General features: G+C 35.1%; 1 protein-coding gene across 4 annotated transcripts in view; it reads left to right on the plus strand.

Annotated features, from left to right (window-relative positions):
* FER (FER tyrosine kinase) overlaps nt 1-19,164 on the plus strand; it is a 308,974-nt gene that overhangs the window by 224,551 nt on the left and 65,259 nt on the right. For all 4 annotated transcript variants that reach the window (XM_070412423.1, XM_070412422.1, XM_070412425.1 and 1 more), the window contains one exon: nt 9,673-9,796. In XM_070412423.1, coding sequence (XP_070268524.1) covers nt 9,673-9,796 — 124 coding nt within the window. The remainder of the gene's footprint in view (nt 1-9,672; nt 9,797-19,164) is intronic.

Consider the following 19,164-nt stretch of genomic DNA (forward strand, 5'->3'; position numbering starts at 1 on the left):
ATCTACTAGTAGGTTCTTGCTGTTCTTATCACCTTTCAAGGGTAAATAATGTAAACAGAGCTTCACATTTATGACAAATACCATGGAAAATACTGAATACCTTTTAAGCCCTCCAGGTCTAAGAGATTGTTTTTCATTGTGTCATAAATGTGAATACCCTTTTAAGGATGAAATCAATCTTCTACTTGTTAACTGCTCATTTTATGACAAGCCAAATTAATTACTTCTGAAAATCTATTATGCATTTTTCTTTTCTCATTTCTTCACTAGTTTTCTGGTCATTTTTAATATCTCTCTTCTCATTTAGGTACTCTTTATTTCCTTTCCTTGGTTTTCAGATACTATTTAAACATAAAACATCTTCTCAAATTCATCTTGAAGCACTGAGCTTTATATTAAGAATTGTATAGCCTTGTGTCATTGAAAATGTAAACATAATATTAGAACTGTCATTATAACAAGGTTTTGTGTATGTGAAACTTTCCTGTTCTTTATTTGCCTTCATTTGTCCTTCTCTGTAAAGCTGAAGTAGATTGTCATTGGTATCTATTTGTGGGCATGAATTTCAATTTCAGGAAGAACATGAAATAGCTGTGCCTGAAATTAAGCACCTAATAAATACACCTGGAAAATGTAACCTTTCCTAGAAAATGTAACTTTGCCTAAAGTCTTCTGTGTCAAAATTGAGACAACAGTATCACATTTGACAATATCTGCAATTAAAGTGAAAGGCTTTCTATAGCAAACTGAAAGATTAAAGAAGTGACTTTATATAGCATCTTTAATCATTTCATATCTTAAGAGATTACACATATTAAATATTTTCAGGTAGACAACTGGGTTTTAAGACTTGTTTTTTTCTTACATGTTAGTCAGATGGTATTGAGAGCTTTATCAAGATCTTTGATAAAGATTTCCAAGTTAATTAATCTTCTAAGAAGATATTTGCTACCAGCAAGTGCTGTATCTCTATATTTTCTATCTTGGCTACTACAAGTAATAAAGAAACCCTTTCTATAGTAACATCTATCATTTGTTGAATAGGATAAAAGATGCAAATACTTGTGTTTCTGCAAATTTTTCCATCTTTAAAAGTGCTTTTTAAAAATAAATAATGCATAATATTATTTGAAGAATTTATAAATATGTCATTGAGATTATTTTTAAGAGTCAATTTCATATTCTTTCTTTTTAAAGTGGAATTTCTAAATTAATGAGGCTGTAACTTGAAGGATTTTTATTATTCTTTTAAAAATATTCCAAACTAGTCGGCTTTGATAAAAATAAACCCTCTAAATGACTACTTATTGAGAACACCTATATCACCTTGTATTTAAGTGACTTTGAAACTTAGAAATATACCTGTTTTTTCTTTAAGACTGTACATTCTTATCTAATGAACAAAATAACCTGATGAACAAAATAGATCCAGAGACATAGAAGCATGGAATAGACTGTCGAATCTCAGAGGGAAGGTGAGGGTAGGCGAGAAGAAATCAACCAAAGAACTTGTATGCATATTTGCATAACCCATGGGCACAGACAATAATGTGGTACAGGCCTGGGGTTGGGTTGGGGGTGTCAAGAAGGAGTCAGTGGGGGGAAAAGGGACATATGTAATACTTTCAACAATAAAGATTTTTAGAAAACATTGAAAGTATAAGGTAAAAAAAAAAAAAGACTTTCCATTGTGACATTTGGATTAATTACTTTATTTGATAAGCACTTACTGAGTTTCATCCACCATATACATTGGTGAAAAATATATCCGTGATCTCTTCCCTCAGTGAATTCACTGGAGCAGGAGAGACATCTATTTAACACTAATCACAAAAAAATTTATTGCAAACTTTGCTCTAAAAAGAGTATTTCTCAGAGATACGGCAACAGGTGGCACCTAGTTTATTTTAGAGGCCTTAGGAGACAACTCTAGGAGGTGACATTTGTGTTATGACCTGAAAGATAAAAGCAGTCTACCTTTGCAAAGGGCTAGGAAGAGGCACAGAGAATAGCAGGTACAAAAGCTATGGGTAGGAATTGCTTTTATATTTAAGCAACAGGAGGAAGAGTAGAATGACTGAGGCATACTGAGCCTGGGAGAGACTGGCATATAATAAGGTTGCAAAGGTAGGAGAGATGGAGTGATGAAGGGCCTCTTAAGTCAGAATAAGCAATTTTTTATTATATTCCCCAAATAATTGTGTTTTAGGCAGTGAATTTTTTTTACGTATTACTTTCAAAGAATATGTAGGAAACACAATGACAGATCAGCTTAGATCCCCCTTCCCTTTGCAATTCTTCTTGGCGGCAGCAGTTCTTACTAGTTTATTGTAGGGTTTTGCTGTCTGATTTCGTTTATTTAATTTTAGTTTTATTCTTTCAGTGCTTTTCTTTGCAAATTGAAACATATATGAATATATGTCTTATTAACATAAGTAACTTACTGTACATACTCTGCTGCTCTCTGTAGTTTTAAAAATATTTTTTAATTTTTAAATTACAGTTGATGTATAATATATTAGTTCAGGTGTATGACCCATTGATTAGACATTTATATAACTTACGAAGTGATCGCTTGCCTTAGAATTTCAATAATATCAGCAAAAGCACCACCTTAAAATAAATTAGGTAAATTTAGTCCCCTCCTCCATAATATAAAAAAACTTATTTCCAGAGTAATTTCTAGTCCTGACATTCTAAGGGTTTGTGAAAGCAGACTCTGGAATCTGTAGTGGCAGTTCACATAATGTCTGGCAAGATTATATATATATAGTGCCCCTTGAAACCAGCAAGTTAGAAATCCTGTGAGATGTACTTTTATTTCATAGAGCTGTTATCATAACTGCTATCAAGTTATGTTCTCAAAGATCATCTGCAAGGGAGAAATGCAGAAGGTCCCCGCTATTCTGCAGTGTTAGCATAACATGACTATTAAGGAACCTCATCTGAAAAGACTAATGTCACGTATTAGTCCAAATTGGGAAAACCACACACTCAGCTCTACTTCTGGCTGGGCTGAATTTTTCTACTTAGATAGCATGCCGTTCACTAAGTGCTTCTTTAAAAGAAAAAAAGTAGAATCAGGAAAGCTAGTACATTCTTGGAGTTATTTTCAGTGTTTCATCTTCCTCATCTTTCCCCAAAATTGATCCATTTTTAGCTTCTTATTGAGTATTTTAATATCTTATTTTTAGTCTTTCTTTGGATAGTTCTTAGTATAAACCTCATCACCTGTTTGACATCTTGGTTAATTTTTTTTCGGTGCAATTAATCTCTCCTAACTACACATACCCAACATGTAGCAGTCAGTATCATCTGCTTCAGTATTTGCATTGATTTTTTCTTCAAGAATTGTTTTGGCTTATATCCTATTATATAAAATCTATTCTGTGTTTCATGGAGTACAAATTGAATCAGCTTTCATTGTTTATGATTGTATAGATTTTTCCCCTTAGATTTGATGAGCCAGCTAACAACCACAACTTTTATTAGTACAGATTAAAGAGCAAAGGTTTATTTTTTAATAGAACCTGAACAATGGCATAAATGGAGCCTCCAAAGAGCTGCCGACAATTTATTAGTTACTTTGATTATTATATGTCCTATATAATAAAAGAGTAATATGCAAATAGACCAAACAGCAGAACAGCCAAGCAACCAATCAAAGCATAATATGCTAATGATATGCTAAGGCTGCTTATAGAGATTTTGTAAGTTCACTTAATTGAAAAATCTAGAGGGAAGTTACTCTTGAGGAGGTTACTCCAGTGGCTCCAGCATGTCACCCAAAACTATTCTCTTTCCTTCACTCTTTGCTCTCCATGGTGGTGGCTCCATTTGAAGACTGCCAGTCTTTGTGTTATTCATGCTGTATATACGCTTTCAGTAGCAAAGCATGCTGCTTTCTTGGTAATTTTCTTCACACACACACACACAAAAAAAAATTCATTCCCCTCTTAAATACCTCCTTGTATATCAGTGGTCTGAATTAAGTTGTGTGCCTGTCCATGAACCAGTCACTTGCACAGGGGAGTGGACTTAATTGGTTAAGCCAATCCAGAACCACCCTTATTATTGGGTGTGAGGTTAATACGTTTCAAAATGGAAGAAGGGCAGTCTTCTAAAATAAATTGAGGTGAATGAAGAATAGATGTATGACAAGCAACCAGTCCTGACTGCAGCTCTTTCTCATTTTATGTAACAAAAACTAGAGGCCCAGTGCATAAAATTAATGCACGGGGGAGGGGGAGGGTTCACTCAGCCTGGCCTGCACCCTCTCCAATCTGGGATCCCTCTCGCAATCTGGAACCACTGACTCCTAACTGCTCACCTGTCTGCCTGCCTGATGCCCCCAACTGCTCCCCTGTCGGCCTAATCACCCTAACTACTCTCCCCTGCCGACCTGATCCCCCTAAGTGCTCCCCCCTCCTGGCCTGATCCCCCTAACTGCCTATCTGCTCTCCCTTCCTCTCCATGCCCTTTGGACCCCAGAGCAGGCTTGCAGAGAGCTCTCCACTGCGGCCCCACCCCTGTCCTGATTGGTCATTACCTGACGGCATACTGGCCAGTTTACATATTCCTCTATTATTAGTATGGATAACTTCAACAACAATAAGTTGTAATGTTTGTTGTGTGCGTTATGTGCTTGGCACATGCTTAGTTCTTTAGATACATTCAGTCTTCAAAACCATCTTGAGACATAAATAGAATTAATTTTTTTTTTTAAAGAAGTTTAGAAAGGTTAAACAGCTTACCCAAGGCTACATAGCTAGTTAATCAGACCAAGGTCAATTGGATTTCAATCTCCATGCTCTTTGCACCATGCCAAGCTCTCCCTAGTAAGCCAAAGTTGGCTTTGAAAATGCATTGTGTTAGAAATTCATCCTGGTGAAGAATGCTAGAAAATAATCTACCCTATTTTAGTTCAATATGTAGTCTACCCACAGAAATAAGCCTTGTTAAGACAGGGTCACAAAAGGGAAGTGATCTTGTTTTGTTCTTTTTGTACACCAAGACTCTTAATTACAGTGGCCAGGTAGGGTACTCTGTGCTATATGTATACACACACATACACGTATCCGTCCATGCATACACATATATATATATACACACATGGGCTGCATATATAATTATTGTGTATATCACAAATTCGAAGGGAGGTTCTTTAACTCGATACTTAATGAAAATGACAAAATGAGATCAAAGGGACTCTACAGCAGGAGTGGGGAACACCTGGTCCGTGGTCTAGCCCTACCAAAGCATTGTGGGTGAGGTAATTAAATGTTTGACCAAATATAGCAGGCTAATTTTTAAGTTGATAATTTTGTATGGCCTGCAAGTGATGTTATAAATATCCAAATTGCCCTTGGCAAAAAAAAGGTTCCTCACCCTGCTCTACAGTAACCTCTCAGTGAATACTTGAGACTACATGATCTGATGTCAGTCTCCAGTTCTTCCTCACTTAATAAAGTACCAATGAATAGCATGCCTAAGGGAAGAGTTCTGGCCAGTCTGAATTATTTTCTGGGTATTCTGGCTTTAGTTCCATACTCTAGCCCCCTGGGGTGTTTACTTCCTGTTTCAGTGTTCTTTTATATATATATATATATATATATATATATATATATATATATATATATATACACATACACACACACACTAGAGGCCTGGTGCACGGATTCATGCACATTCAAAGTAAATTAATTAGAAGGTGGCCGGCAGGGCGGGACTGTGTGAGACGGGTCGGACACGCCCTGGAGCCAACCTCCAGTGATCCCTCCCCAGCTGGCTGCACCTGGGTGGCACCGGGGCTCAAAGGGCACCTGCGGAGCAGGCTCCCTCCGGCAGGTGGGGTCCCTCATCCTGGCCTGTGGGGATCAGGCCGAAACCAGCAGTCCAACATCCCCCAAGGGGTCCAGGAGTGCGAGAGGGCACTCTGCAAAGTAAAGTTGCTGTTGCTCGGTAGCTCCTGCATTGAGCATCTGCCCCCGGTGGTCAGTGTGCATCATAGCTACTGGCTGGTCGCTTAGGCTTTTATATATATAGATTTCTTTATTGATTTCAGAGAGGAAGGGAGAGAGAGAGAGAAAAACATCAATGATGAGAGAGAATCATTGATCAGCTGCCTCCAGCACATCCCCTACTGGGGATCAAGCCCGCAACTCAGGCATGTGCCCTTGGCCAGAATCAAACCTGGGACCCTGCAGCCTGCAGGCCAACGCTCTATCCACTGAGCAAAACCAGCTAGGGCAGTTTCAGGGTTCTGTACGCTTGCACTTGTCCAAGGCTCAGGCTTTCAGTACTGAATCATTATTTAATTCTTACTGGAGGCCTTGCTTTTCTACAGCAATCTGCAAGAAACTGACTAGGGTTGTGGAATGGTGCAGCTTTACTCCTTTATTTAAGAACACTGTGTCTATGGCTTGAATCTATAAATTGAAAATAAATTTAAATTTTACTTCAGTACTTTAATGATTGTAAGCAAGACATTTCTCTGTGGCAAATTTTTGTTGGATTAACTAAGAGACAGACTCCCCTTCATCTGTATCTTTAGCTGTGTCATATATTTAGAAATAGCTGTATCTAACTCCTCTTTCCCAACACTTTACCTTCACTTTAAAAATTATTTTTAAATGTTTTTATTGATTTTTATAGAGAGAGGAAGGAAGAGAGAGAGAGAGAGAGAGAGAGAGAAACATCAATCCATTGCCTCCTGCACACACCAGGACTAGGGACTGAACCTGCAACCTGGGTATGTGCCCTGACTGGGAATCAAACCTGGGATCTTTCTGTGCACGGGAGGACCCTCAACCAACTGAGCCACACTGGCCAGGCTATTCTTTACCTTTATTGACTTGGCATCATTTTTCAGCCAATTTTTAATGCTATTTAAATGTTGTCTTTTCTTTGTTTACCCATAGATTATGCATTTGTTGTTTTAATCTTATCTACCAAAGGTTGCTTCTTCGAAAATCATTTCATTTTTAGATGATGTAATTTCTAAGACAGTAGTGTTACAGAGCTCAGTGTCTTAAATACACTAAGTTTTATTGTTGGAATGTAAAGATTTTAATGGCATCCATCAGGTGCTATTGATAAGAAATGTAATGTCTTTATTTTAACATTTAACAAGCATTTAAAAAGCATAGTTCTGACCATTGGAGAGGGGCTAAATGTTAAAATTAATGAAAAATAGTTCTTTATGGGTAACTTATAAGCTGTAAGAAGGAGATATAAATAGTTTTTTTACACATTCATTCAAAAATGTTTATTGAGATATTACGTCCTAGATATCATGTGGTAGATGTCTATACAATTCTCTTTACAGGGGTTATAATCTGGGGTGAGGGTGGGGAGTACAAGGAGGATTGTAAGAAGGAGACAATTTAAAAAGAGCTGAAGGCAGACGGAAACGTGCTGAATATGAGCTAACTAGGGAGAGAAATAATATTAGGATTTGACAGAACATTGGAGTTTTCATAATGCTGCTTTAAGTCAAATTCCAGAAGAGATGTTTTCACTTGAAAGTTATTCCACAGTGTAAACAAATCCTATGAGGTTTTAAAACCAGAGGGTGCACTTTTTCTAAAATAGGCCAATGTACATTTAACAAAAGAATTAATGTATATATGGGAATATTGGTCCAAATAATAACTTGAACTAAATATTGATTTTTAAGTCCATTTTAATAGACATTTTTGTACCTATTAAAGGTGAGAAGTTGGTTAGTTTTGCTGTTTACTGTGGCATTTATGTGTTTTGTTCAGAAAATTAAACTTGATAGAAACTATTTCAACAATCTTCCTAGTAATTTAATACATTTGATATTCTCCTAAAAAAACAAAAACGAAAAACAAAAAGAGTAAACTGTCTGACACTGTTAAAGTTATTTTTAAGCATAAGTCTTACTGATTTTGTAAATGATTCACCTAAATTTGTATAACACTTGATTTGTGAATAAGAGAAGAGGTTCAGAAAAGAATATTATAAGGGAAATTAGGCAGGTTCTTATTTTCTAGGAACTCTCATTAAAGAAAAAGCGGTTAAGTCTTTACTTCTAGAGTTGTTCCATTTTAGGAAGCGTAGGCCCTGGTGAAGAGGATAAAAAAGTTTAGGAAATAGCCATTAAAATGCTAATTTCTCTTGCAAAAACCTGGCTAATATCTGAAGGCCTAATAGAAAGTGGGAATTATTATTTTTAGAGGACATCCATTCTAATATACTTTAACTTTTTAAATTTGTTAGAGTGACATTGGTTAATTATGTTTCATGTGTGCAGTTATATAATACATCATCTGTATATTGCTTTGTGTGTTTACCACTCAAAGTCAAATCTTCTGTCACCATATATTTGATCCCCTTTACCTTATCTTCCCCTTTCCTCTGGTAACCAGCACACCGTTGTCTGTGTCTATAAGTTTTTGTTTGATTGTCTTGTTTGTTCATTTCTTGCTTTCAGTTTTATATTCTACATATGAGTGAAATCATATGGTTCTTGATTTTTTCTGTCTGACTTCTTTATTTGAATGTAATACATTATACACTAACAAGAGAAAAATAATCAAAACATCGCCTTCAATGCTGTATTAATAATGAATGCAGTTTAAGGCTGTACTATTTTACATGATAATCCTGGCCATATATAGCTTCAGAGCTCTTGAGGTTTTGAAATGTGGATAGTGCTTCTTAAAAAAACTAAATTTATAATTGTATTTCCTTTTAATTGTTTTTAAAAATCGATACATGAAAATTTTAAGTATGTTTGGAACAACCTATGTATATGAATCTACTTTATAACTGTAAATTTTATGAAATCTAAATACAGATACAATATTTTCAGATGAAAATTTGCATCTAAATTGAGATGTCCCATAAATATTAAACATATTTTAAAGACTTAGGATGATAAAATGTAAAATATCGCCACTAAAATTTTTATAATGATATATATCGATAAATAATGTTTTGGATCTATTGGCTAAAGAAAAAATATATTATTAAAGTAAATTTCACCTTTTGTTGTTACTTTTCAAAATGTAACTATCAGTAAATTTAAAATTACTGTGTGGCTTGAACTATACTAGTATTTCTTTTGAACCATGCTGGTTAAAGGTGCTTCTCCACATCATAGAATTCATTTGATGCCTAAAAATGCAATCTGGCGCAGCAGCTAAATCTTATTAGCGAAATCATACCCATTTCCCCCCTCTGTCTGGGTCTACTGACAGTGATGGTATTGTTAATAATATCAAAATATTTTTAAAGCAATTACTGAGTCTGATAATTAATTCATTATCATTGAGTTATTTTGTTTAATTCATAATAATTATAATCTTTTATTTGATATTAGAGAGAATAAAATTTACAAAACTTTAGTCAGGCAAATTGGTGAGAAATTGCATGTCTTTGTTTAAATATTATCATCCTGTATTAAGTAATATCCAATGTGAAGCACTTAAAGTACTTAAACTGTACCTGGGAGAGTTAATGATGTCTGTTTTCTCATAAGATGTGTCCTTTTTATATTTTCTTTCATCCCCACCTCAAACAAAATGGCCAGGAAGCATGGCCCAATGTGTTGTGCTTTTTGTTCTGTGTGAGGTATTTATAATAGGTGATAAATGTGACTTTCATCATGATCTTGTCTCATTGTTCATCTGTCAATTCTTCTAGGAGGTGATTTCCTCTCCTATCTGAGAAAAAAGAAAGATGAATTAAAAACCAAACAATTAGTGAAATTTTCATTAGATGCTGCTTCCGGTATGTCATATCTCGAGAGTAAAAAATGTATACACAGGTAAGGAGAACATTTTAAAAACATTTCCAGTTTTATTAATAGAATGCTAGAAAATTATATATTTGTTACAATACAGCAATAAATTTCTTTTACAAAACTTAAATATTTTCATTTTAGTTTTCATATTGTGTGTGAAAGCATTATTTTATAGTTATTTATACAGGAGTGGGCAAAAGTAGGGCTACAATTTCTATGTAAAATAATACAATAATAAATAATAGTACAAGAATAAACTCTGTTTCATGTACTCACAACTGTAAACCTTTTGCCCATCCCTGTATAGTTCACAGAAACATTTTTTTTTCTATCTTACTTGAGGTAAATACACCTAATTAGGCAGTGATTTACCTATCAAGTAAAATTTGTTTTGTTATAATCATGAATAACATATTGATAAGTTATACCACAAGTTAGTCATATATGCAGCTACAGTCTCATAGCCAATAAGACTGTGTCATGTGTCACCTATTTGCAGTTTTTAAAAGAATTTACTTTAAAAGTCATGGAAAAGCATAACAGTAGAACAACAATTCATGACTGAATTTAACCAAGGGTAAAAGATTTTAGTGTACTAGTTATTTCAAATAAAATTTTAGAAAACATTCTCTAATTATATTATAACCAATGACTAGTTCTCAATGCTTTCTTGATTATGATTAATGTTCTTTAATGCTAAATGTTAGTACAACTTAAGATCTCTTGCAGAATTCATGTCAGATCATAAATACGGCTAAGTCCATAATTGTAAAATGCAGTGTGCAGTTGATGAAGTTTTTATTTTTTGGAAATAGCACATAATACTATTTAATGTGGAGCAGGGTTCATTGTCAGATTGAATTATTTAAGCCTGTTTAGTAATTTAGGTATATTTTTCTCTAGTGTGTTTTATTATGCAGTCTTTGACTTAACATTCTGGTGGGGTTATATAGTATATATAATTAGAGCAGAATAAAATTAACTTCCCCGATATACACATCAATTGATATTTTTTATACTTAATCCCCCCAATACACATTTTTTAAAATATATGTTTTTATTTCAAGAAGAAGGAAGAGGGAGAAAGAGATAGAAACATCAATGATGAGAGGGAATCATTGATTGACTGCCTCCTGCATGCCCCACACTGGGGATTGAGCCTGCAATCTAGACATGTGCCTTGACCAGGAATTGAACCCTGACCTCCTGGTTCATAGGTCGACGCTCAACCATTGAGCCATGCTGGCTGGGCCCCCCCATACACATTTTGCTTAGTGTTCAATTTTATTCTAAAGCTAAAATTAAGGCTTATGTTTCAAATATGGTTTAATGATTGTATATATTTAAAAACATTTCAATAGGGAAACTATTTTTCTGGAATTTAAGACACCTATAACTCATTGTATTTATGTTTTACTTTCCATAAATAGAGATCAAATTACATTATAATAGATATTTTTAAAGACTTAAAGTATTTGATTTTGGACAAAATTGTATTATTTACTTTATTAGACAAAACACTTTTTGTTCAAAGTAACAATAAAGGGTTTTGCCTTTTTGAGGAAATCAGTAATTTCGATTGCTCAGATGTTAATGCTACTTTGGGTATCAGATTCTCTACTCTAGTTATTCAGTTTTTCTCAGATTCCTTTTCACACATTCAACTATGGCTTTAAATCCTAATGCACATTATTGAAACTGTTTTACTAATTTGTCAGTTACCAATAACATTCTTTAATTTCTATTGCATTGGGGTTGTTTCAATTCCTTGCTGCTTTTGTAGTGATTGCTTTTCTTGCGAGTGGAGGGCTGTATATATTTTTTTATCTGTATCATCAGAATTGAAACCATTCTAAGTCATAGATAGCAGTTAATTTTAAAAAATTTATTCCACTCACCAAACCGCAACATAACTGTTGTAATGTTATATTTCCATTTTGCTTCTTAAGAAGTTTCATGCATTCACAAATTTTTGAAAGTCAGCCTATGCTTGACCACATTTCCTAGAAAGTTGTGCATAGCCGTGTGCTATCTGCCTGCAGAGAAGGTTCCAAATGGAATATCTTGAATAATGGCATTGAGAGCAGATAGGACAAATAGGTTTCAGTGCCAACTTTCAGTGATTGGTAGTGGCTCTCTGTGTTGTATATTGAGAAAGATTCCAGGATTAGCAACAAAGATTCCAGTGACAAATTAGTCAAATCTGTCAGGGTGCTGACAAACGTTAACACACAAGCCCCATCTCATCTGTGGCATAAAACATTTTTTGTCGTTACTTTTATAAATATTTTTGACATGATTTTTCTTACTAGTTATAGCAACAATAACATGTTTTTCTATAATTACTTCCATTGATTTCTTCTAAACTATCTGCTATTTCCTTTGTTAATCATGATTCCTGAATGAATTTTATGTTACCTCTAGCCAGTGGTCTTTCGTTTACCTTCAAACTTATGTAAATGCTCTATTGGTTGAATTCACTTTTTCCTATTCATTTTAGTACCTCCCCAATGCATGACACTGTAAGTCATTCTTTGGGTTGAATTTTTTATGGGAGTGAATTGTGCTATGAAACTCTGTTTCTATGTGTCATCCTGTGGCAATTTTTCTGTGTTAGCAGTAGTAATTGCAATGGAATTTTAATTGATTTATAGTTAAAACTTTCACTCGTGTTTTACGTTTTTTTCTCCCAAGAAATATCAAACATATAGTATTAATTACAGTGAAAGATGTTTCTTTGTCATTGGAAAAATTTCCAATGAGATATTTCAAAATCGATTAATCTAGAACATCTGAAGTTTCATTTTTCAAGTAATGAAAGATACGAAGACTCATTCTTGACATCCCAAAATATTACCAAAATATATGCATGTCTATGAATTATAAAGTCTTTGTCTTACAAATCAAAGCAAAAAATTTAAACATGCCTTCCATTTTACATGAAGTTATAAATTTTATCCTGTTCCCTGATTAGAGGTTACTGGAATTCAGTACTTGAAAATAATTGTTTCTCCCCAAAATAGTATCTTAGCTACTGGGGAACATACTTTCTTTCTTTGGCTGTGTTTTATTGTTTTGATTACAAGAAGAGCAGAGCAGTGTTTCATTATAGGTAAACAAGTATGACAGCTATAAAATGAAAACAAGTAATTGCATAAAGAAATGGCCTGCTTTTGGAAAGTGCTCTTGTTGTAATTCCCATTTAACTTCCAGGAGAGTTCTCTTGATAGTCTGGCTTTCTAATTGAACTATTTCTATTTATAGCTGAGCAGCACTGGATATTTTGCATTTTACTTTAGTTGTATTCAGCTGAATTTTCTTTATTACTTTTCTGTAGGCCAATGTGAAATTATTTCCTGCTTGTAGTTTATATGAACATTTGAAGTACACTGATAACCTGCAGGGTGGGGAGGGTGGGGGTCAATGTGTTTACTTGCAATGAGCTGCTATTAGATTGTTAGATGCCATTCTAGAAAAAGTTTTAAACTTAATTAATTGACATTAACTGGATTGAAGGTTGACATAATCGATTTAATGGCAATGACAGTTGTGGTTTTATTGATGATGAATCCTGAAAGATTTATTCTTATTTAGGATTATTGCTAAAAGTTGGTTTTGTGGCATGTCCTTTGTTTGATGTCCCTGGGAAGTAAAGGGAGAATAAACTCTTGATTGCCATGTATTTGAGTTAAAGATCATAATCTATGGGGAGTTTTGGAAGCAAATCTTAATTTCATGATATTCTGTGTCATTGTCAGTACCTGAAAAAGGTGTTTTTGGAGGAGTGCCATAGAATATGACTTGCTTTTCTAATTTTAAATCTTGTACTGATTCCTCTTTGGTTTTGGTTGCTTTTACCACAATGATTTTGTTGTTGTTGTTTCGGAGTAAGGTTTAACAATACTCCAAATTAAATTATATATAAGGCCAAATTTAATTTATGTTTAGTAAGGGTGTTTTTCTTATCCATTGAGAACGATATTTCTATCTTACATTTAACACATATGAGCACTTGCCTGCTCTGGGTCAGGGTGATAGCAACATGAAAATCACAGTACCTGCCTTCAGATGGATGTAACAAAATAATAATAATTTAAAAAGATAATCAATTTAATGGTAATACACACAAAATCTCAAGGGAGTGATATCACAAGGGTCTAATGCAGTGATTGTGAACCTATGACACGCGTGTCAGGTGACACGCGAACTCATTTTTTTGGTTGATTTTTCTTTGTTAAATGGCATTTAAATATATAAAATAAATATCAAAAATATAAGTCTTTGTGTTACTATGGTTGCAAATATCAAAAAATTTCTATATGTGACACGGCACCAGAGTTAAGTTAGGGTTTTTCAAAATGCTGACACGCCGAGCTCAATAGGTTCGCCATCACTGGTCTAATGTGACCTGTCATGAAATGGGCTATGGTGAAAGTCATCAGGACAGGTTTTGCAGAGAATACTGTTTGCATGAGACTTGATAGATGGGAGTGTCCTTGAATAGAAGGGGAAAATATTTCAGGGGAAGGAAACTTGTTTGCTAAGTTACATTGTTTTTCACAAGAGAACAGGACTTAATCATGGAACTGCAAAAAGTTCAATATAGAAATGGAAAGTGCAGAAGACATGTGGCTGAGCTAGGTACACAGGGTCCTCCTCACGAAGGGTCGCGTATACCATTTAATTTGGCTAACTATAGGAATATCTAGCCATACATTTGGTTAATTTTAAGAAAGCTAAAATGCTGCAGTGTTTAACTGGAAAAGAAAAGTAATTTGAGCAAAATTTGCAAAACCCTGAGAAATCTATGTATATAAAACCCTAAGTGACCAGTCAACCCCTGGGCAACTGGCAAGCACAGCTGTGGCGGCGTGAGCCTCTCCTGCCTCTGGCAGCACTACCGAGTGGCCGCTGCAGCAGGCCCAGTGGGGAGGAATGAGCAGGAGTGGCCGAGCCTTCCCAGACTTTGGCTCAGGCTCCTCCCTGGCTGCCTGCTGCTTCACGCACTACTACATCCCTCGATATGGGACTGCCGGTTTTGGCTCGGTCCCAGCCAGGGATTGGGCCTAAACTGGCAGTCCGAAATCCCCCGAGGAGTCCTGGATTGCGAGAGAGTGCAGGCCAGGCTGAGGGACCCCACGGGTGCACAAATCCATGCACTGGGCCTCTAGTGTATATATAACTTGTGAAAAGGTGTGGGTATGGGACCAATTTTATTTTTAAGTTTCATTGGAAAAACTAGTTTAGGAAAACAGATTTCCCCAAAAGGAACAATATTACATTTTACTTAAATATGTTTTAGAAGGAGATTGTTTCATCTAATGATTTTTGATAAGGGTTAGATGTATACTTTTTAAGGTAAATAAAAGATACGGTTTTTATCTTATGTTAGTATTTTGTGATTTTATATTTTATGAAGTTAAAGATTTGGTCTGATATTGATCATTTACATTTTTTCACAGTGACTCCTGAGGGTTTTTTCTGTTTTTTAATTGCAACTAATTACTTAGTTTCTGAGCTTTTCCTAAACTTTGAAGATACTGAAAAAAGCATTTTTCTGTTTAATGTAGCTTGATTCAATGGTAAGATAAAGCTAAAATATGCAAAGGAAAATATTATCTTTAATGTTTTTGACCCCTCATCTTTTCTGTCTCTCACGACCTGCCATATATCCAGTAGAAGGAGCCTTAAGATCACACTGTACAGATTAAGTAATTGAGACACTGAGAGATTAAGTGAATGTGTCCTAGGCAATTAGTGACAGGGCCACTGCTACGTCTTAGATCTGCTGACTTCATCCTGATACATTCCTACTCGTTCTAATGCCATCATTTTACTCGATCTCATTCAAGCTGACGTGTATTGATGACTTACTAGTATCAGGCTTAATTGAGTGCTTTAGATGCAATATCTGAGAATGTAGGCTTTGTGAGGGCAACGAGTTTTACCTGTGTTGTTCACTGTTGGATTCTAAAAGCTAGGAACAGTGCCCGGTATCCAAAGGTGAATAGATGAATCCTCAAAACAATGTAGTTACTATTATTAGGCCTATTGAACACATGAGGAAACTTATGGTTAGGGAGGTTGAGTTATCTTACTCAAGAAAATATTCAAAGAAAGAGGCAGTTCTAGTATGTGAATGCCGGCACTCTCCCTGAAGCCCACTCTGAATCACCACACTGGGATCCCACTGCCTTCCACAAGAACTGGTCTGCTGACCAATTAGATTCAGGGCAGCAGGCCAGATGGTATTTGGTATAATGGCTCAGCTTATATTCTACATCTGTACTCTTTATAATCATGAGTAAAACAGAAGAGGATCCAGAGGCCTGTGGAATGTAATTTTAGAAATATGCCAAGGGTTTTTTTGTTTGTTTTTTTAATGAACAGTTGCTGAAGTGCAGCAGTAGTTTTGTTATTGCTTTTCCACTTAATTAAAGTTTGAAAATTTATTTTTTCATTTTTTAAAACACCATTGTTTAGATACCCCCTTCTGCTTTATCTGTTAATTAAAAACACAGGATTAGCATAGAAATGTGATCATCTCAGTTGGTTGACTAAGCATTGATGACTAATTTTCTTGTTCCAACATTTGATTACAATTTTGAATATATTAAGCTGTACTTTTATTTTTAGCATCTAGATCAATTTTGCAAAAATACAGAGAAGACTGTTCAGTAGTTTAAATGTGTCAAAAATACATAATCCTTCTTTAGTTCAGCCTATTTTTTTCTTGTGCAGCTTGGTATTTGCATATGCAGGATGATTATCATACAAAAGATATCCCAAGAACACCTTTCTAAAAACCATTTGTTCTGCTGCTTTATTCAGTGTTATAATTTCCCATCACTAGTTTCATTCATTTTAATTAAGAAAATTTCCCCTAAAGTCACATGTATGTTTCAGGAATGAGAAAGGAGGCCTTCTTTTATATTAGAATCAATTGACATGTTGGCTTGAGTTAATGTACCAGAGGATCTGGCTGCCTTCTTAGGAAACAAAAAAAGAAAGATTTGGGGTAAAGGGTCAGGGGAGGATAAGGATTGATTTATGGTTACTGGTAGGAAAGATGCAGCATATGTGAGACATTGTTTAGGACTTTAGGGCAGCCTTGAGGAAGCAGGTGGAAGTCCTTGAGAGTGAGAGGAAAGGGAAAAAGGAACAAGGAGTAGTTAAAGCTATTTCATGGTTTGGCTGGGCTAGCCTTGACTTATGTTACATAAAAATGATAGAGGAAAGTTGGCCTATACCTCATTCTCCATGATTTCTGACTTGTATTCAGTTAATTACAGTAAGTACATTTCTGGTTCATAATGTCAAAAGTGATCTTTTACATTAAACAAGTACAAATGGTTGGGTTACCATTTCCTCCTGAGGCCTAATTTCTGTTGCAAAGAATAGAAACTGCTTATATGAACTTAAGCAATCAGAGATTTATTATAAGAAAATTAAATGATCTCATAGAATCCAAGCACAGGAAGTTGAGGAGGGCTTGGGTATCATTGGAATTAGGTCTCTGTTCACTCAGGAAACACTGGATATGGAGGAGGATAGGGGTGGGATTATGGGTGAAAATGGTGAGTTTATTTGGGGGCATGTTGGATCTGAAGTGAGTGTGAAATGTCTGTGAAACTATTGGGCAGGCAGCTGAGTATTTAGACCTAGAACTCAGGGAAAAGGTCTGACCTGTACATAACAATGTGGAACTGATGAAAGAAAAATGAATGAATAAACAAATGAGCGAATTGGTGAAACTGAAGTAATCATGAATCAATATATAATATTTGAGGATGAGACAAGAACATGGATAGTGGTGATTTTCTAAACTCTACATATATGTATTTTAAATTGATTTTAGAGAGAAGAAGGGAGGGAGAGAGAGAGAGAGAGAGAGAGAGAAACATCAATGAGAAACATGGATTGTCTGCCTTCTGCACGCCCCCTACTAGGGATTGAGCCCAAAACCCAGGCATGTGCCCTGACTGGGAATAGAACCGTGACCTCCTGGTTCATAGGATGATGCTCAATACATTGAGCCATACCAGCAGGGCTGCATATATGTTTTTTTTAAAATGTTTTTATTTATTTTTAGGTAGAGAGGAAGGGATAGAGATAGAGAAATAGAAACATCGATGAGAAAGAAACATCATCAATTGGTTACCTCCTACTGGGCCACACCAGCCGGGCTACATATATGTATTTTAAAATGAACAGTTTATTTTGCCTCTAGATTTTGAAAATGAGGCAATATAAAAATTATTTCTAATTTATGATGGTAGTACCCAATATTTGTCATTTCTAGTATCATTAATCTAGTGTGACAGAAAAGTAACTCTAGAATGATGTTTAACTCATTTACTTAAGTAACTGCTCTGATGGTTAAATACATTCTTTAAAATCTTAAAGTGAGTTATATCACCTTTGATAACTTTGTAGTCTACAAATAATAATGACAACTGGAAAACAAAAGAGAAAAATATATTTCAATTAAATTGAGAAATTTCCCTAACTGTACAAATAAGCTAGCAATAGGAAAAATAAATTTATTTTTAAAAAACATGATTCATAGAAAGAAACCAGTTTCCTTTGGAAAGTTTTCTTTTCTGGGAAGAAAAGCAGAAGAGGAACTGATTTTGCCTTCTTGGGACTCTTGGCCAATAGAACTCACTGTAACCTGTGAAATTATAACAATGAAATATGTGAACATGGAATACAGCTTTGTACTGTTCTCCAGTGACTATGGTTTAACATTGGCAAAATGTGAAAGTGTCTTTTGCTTTTTTTTTGCTTTTTTACATCTCAAGGCATTTTGATGCACTAAATTCCCTAGATTTTCTATGATTTAAAAAATGTAAAGATAAGTTTTGTGAAAAAATATATTTCTTCATATCCAAAAATCCCCTCCCCCAATTCGTTAAGAGAGGATTGACAATACCTACCTCATAGTCAGTGTCTGTAAGATTAAAATAAAATAAGAGACACAAAGGAAGGCCTTTGAGAAAACTAAAAGGCAATTCAAATTATACCCAGTGTCAAATTACTTTCAGTGTTAAGGACACCAAGCAATAGTTGATGAAAAGAAAACAAAGATGGGTGAAGAAACAAATGGGATAACAAAGGTGTCAGTAAAAAAGGTTTGAATGGGGTGAAAGCGATGGTGATGACTATTTTACATTAAGGATGCGGTCTGTCTGTGCAGGTGCTACAAAGGACTGCAGTGTCAGCCACAGTGGTCTCAGGTGAACTTCCCCCTGGCAGCCAGTGCTGCGACCTGGCCTGCCCACAGCGGTGTGACTACATACAGCTTCTCTCTTATTTCTACATTTCCATTTTCAAGACTTTATTTATTTAGAAGGAAAACTATATAACATTGGAAATGTTTCACCTGACGT

This window comes from Myotis yumanensis, unplaced genomic scaffold (assembly GCF_028538775.1).
Source record: "Myotis yumanensis isolate MYYU_CA2020_CCGP unplaced genomic scaffold, mMyoYum1.0.hap1 SCAF_4, whole genome shotgun sequence".
Classification (NCBI taxonomy): Eukaryota; Metazoa; Chordata; class Mammalia; order Chiroptera; family Vespertilionidae; genus Myotis; species Myotis yumanensis.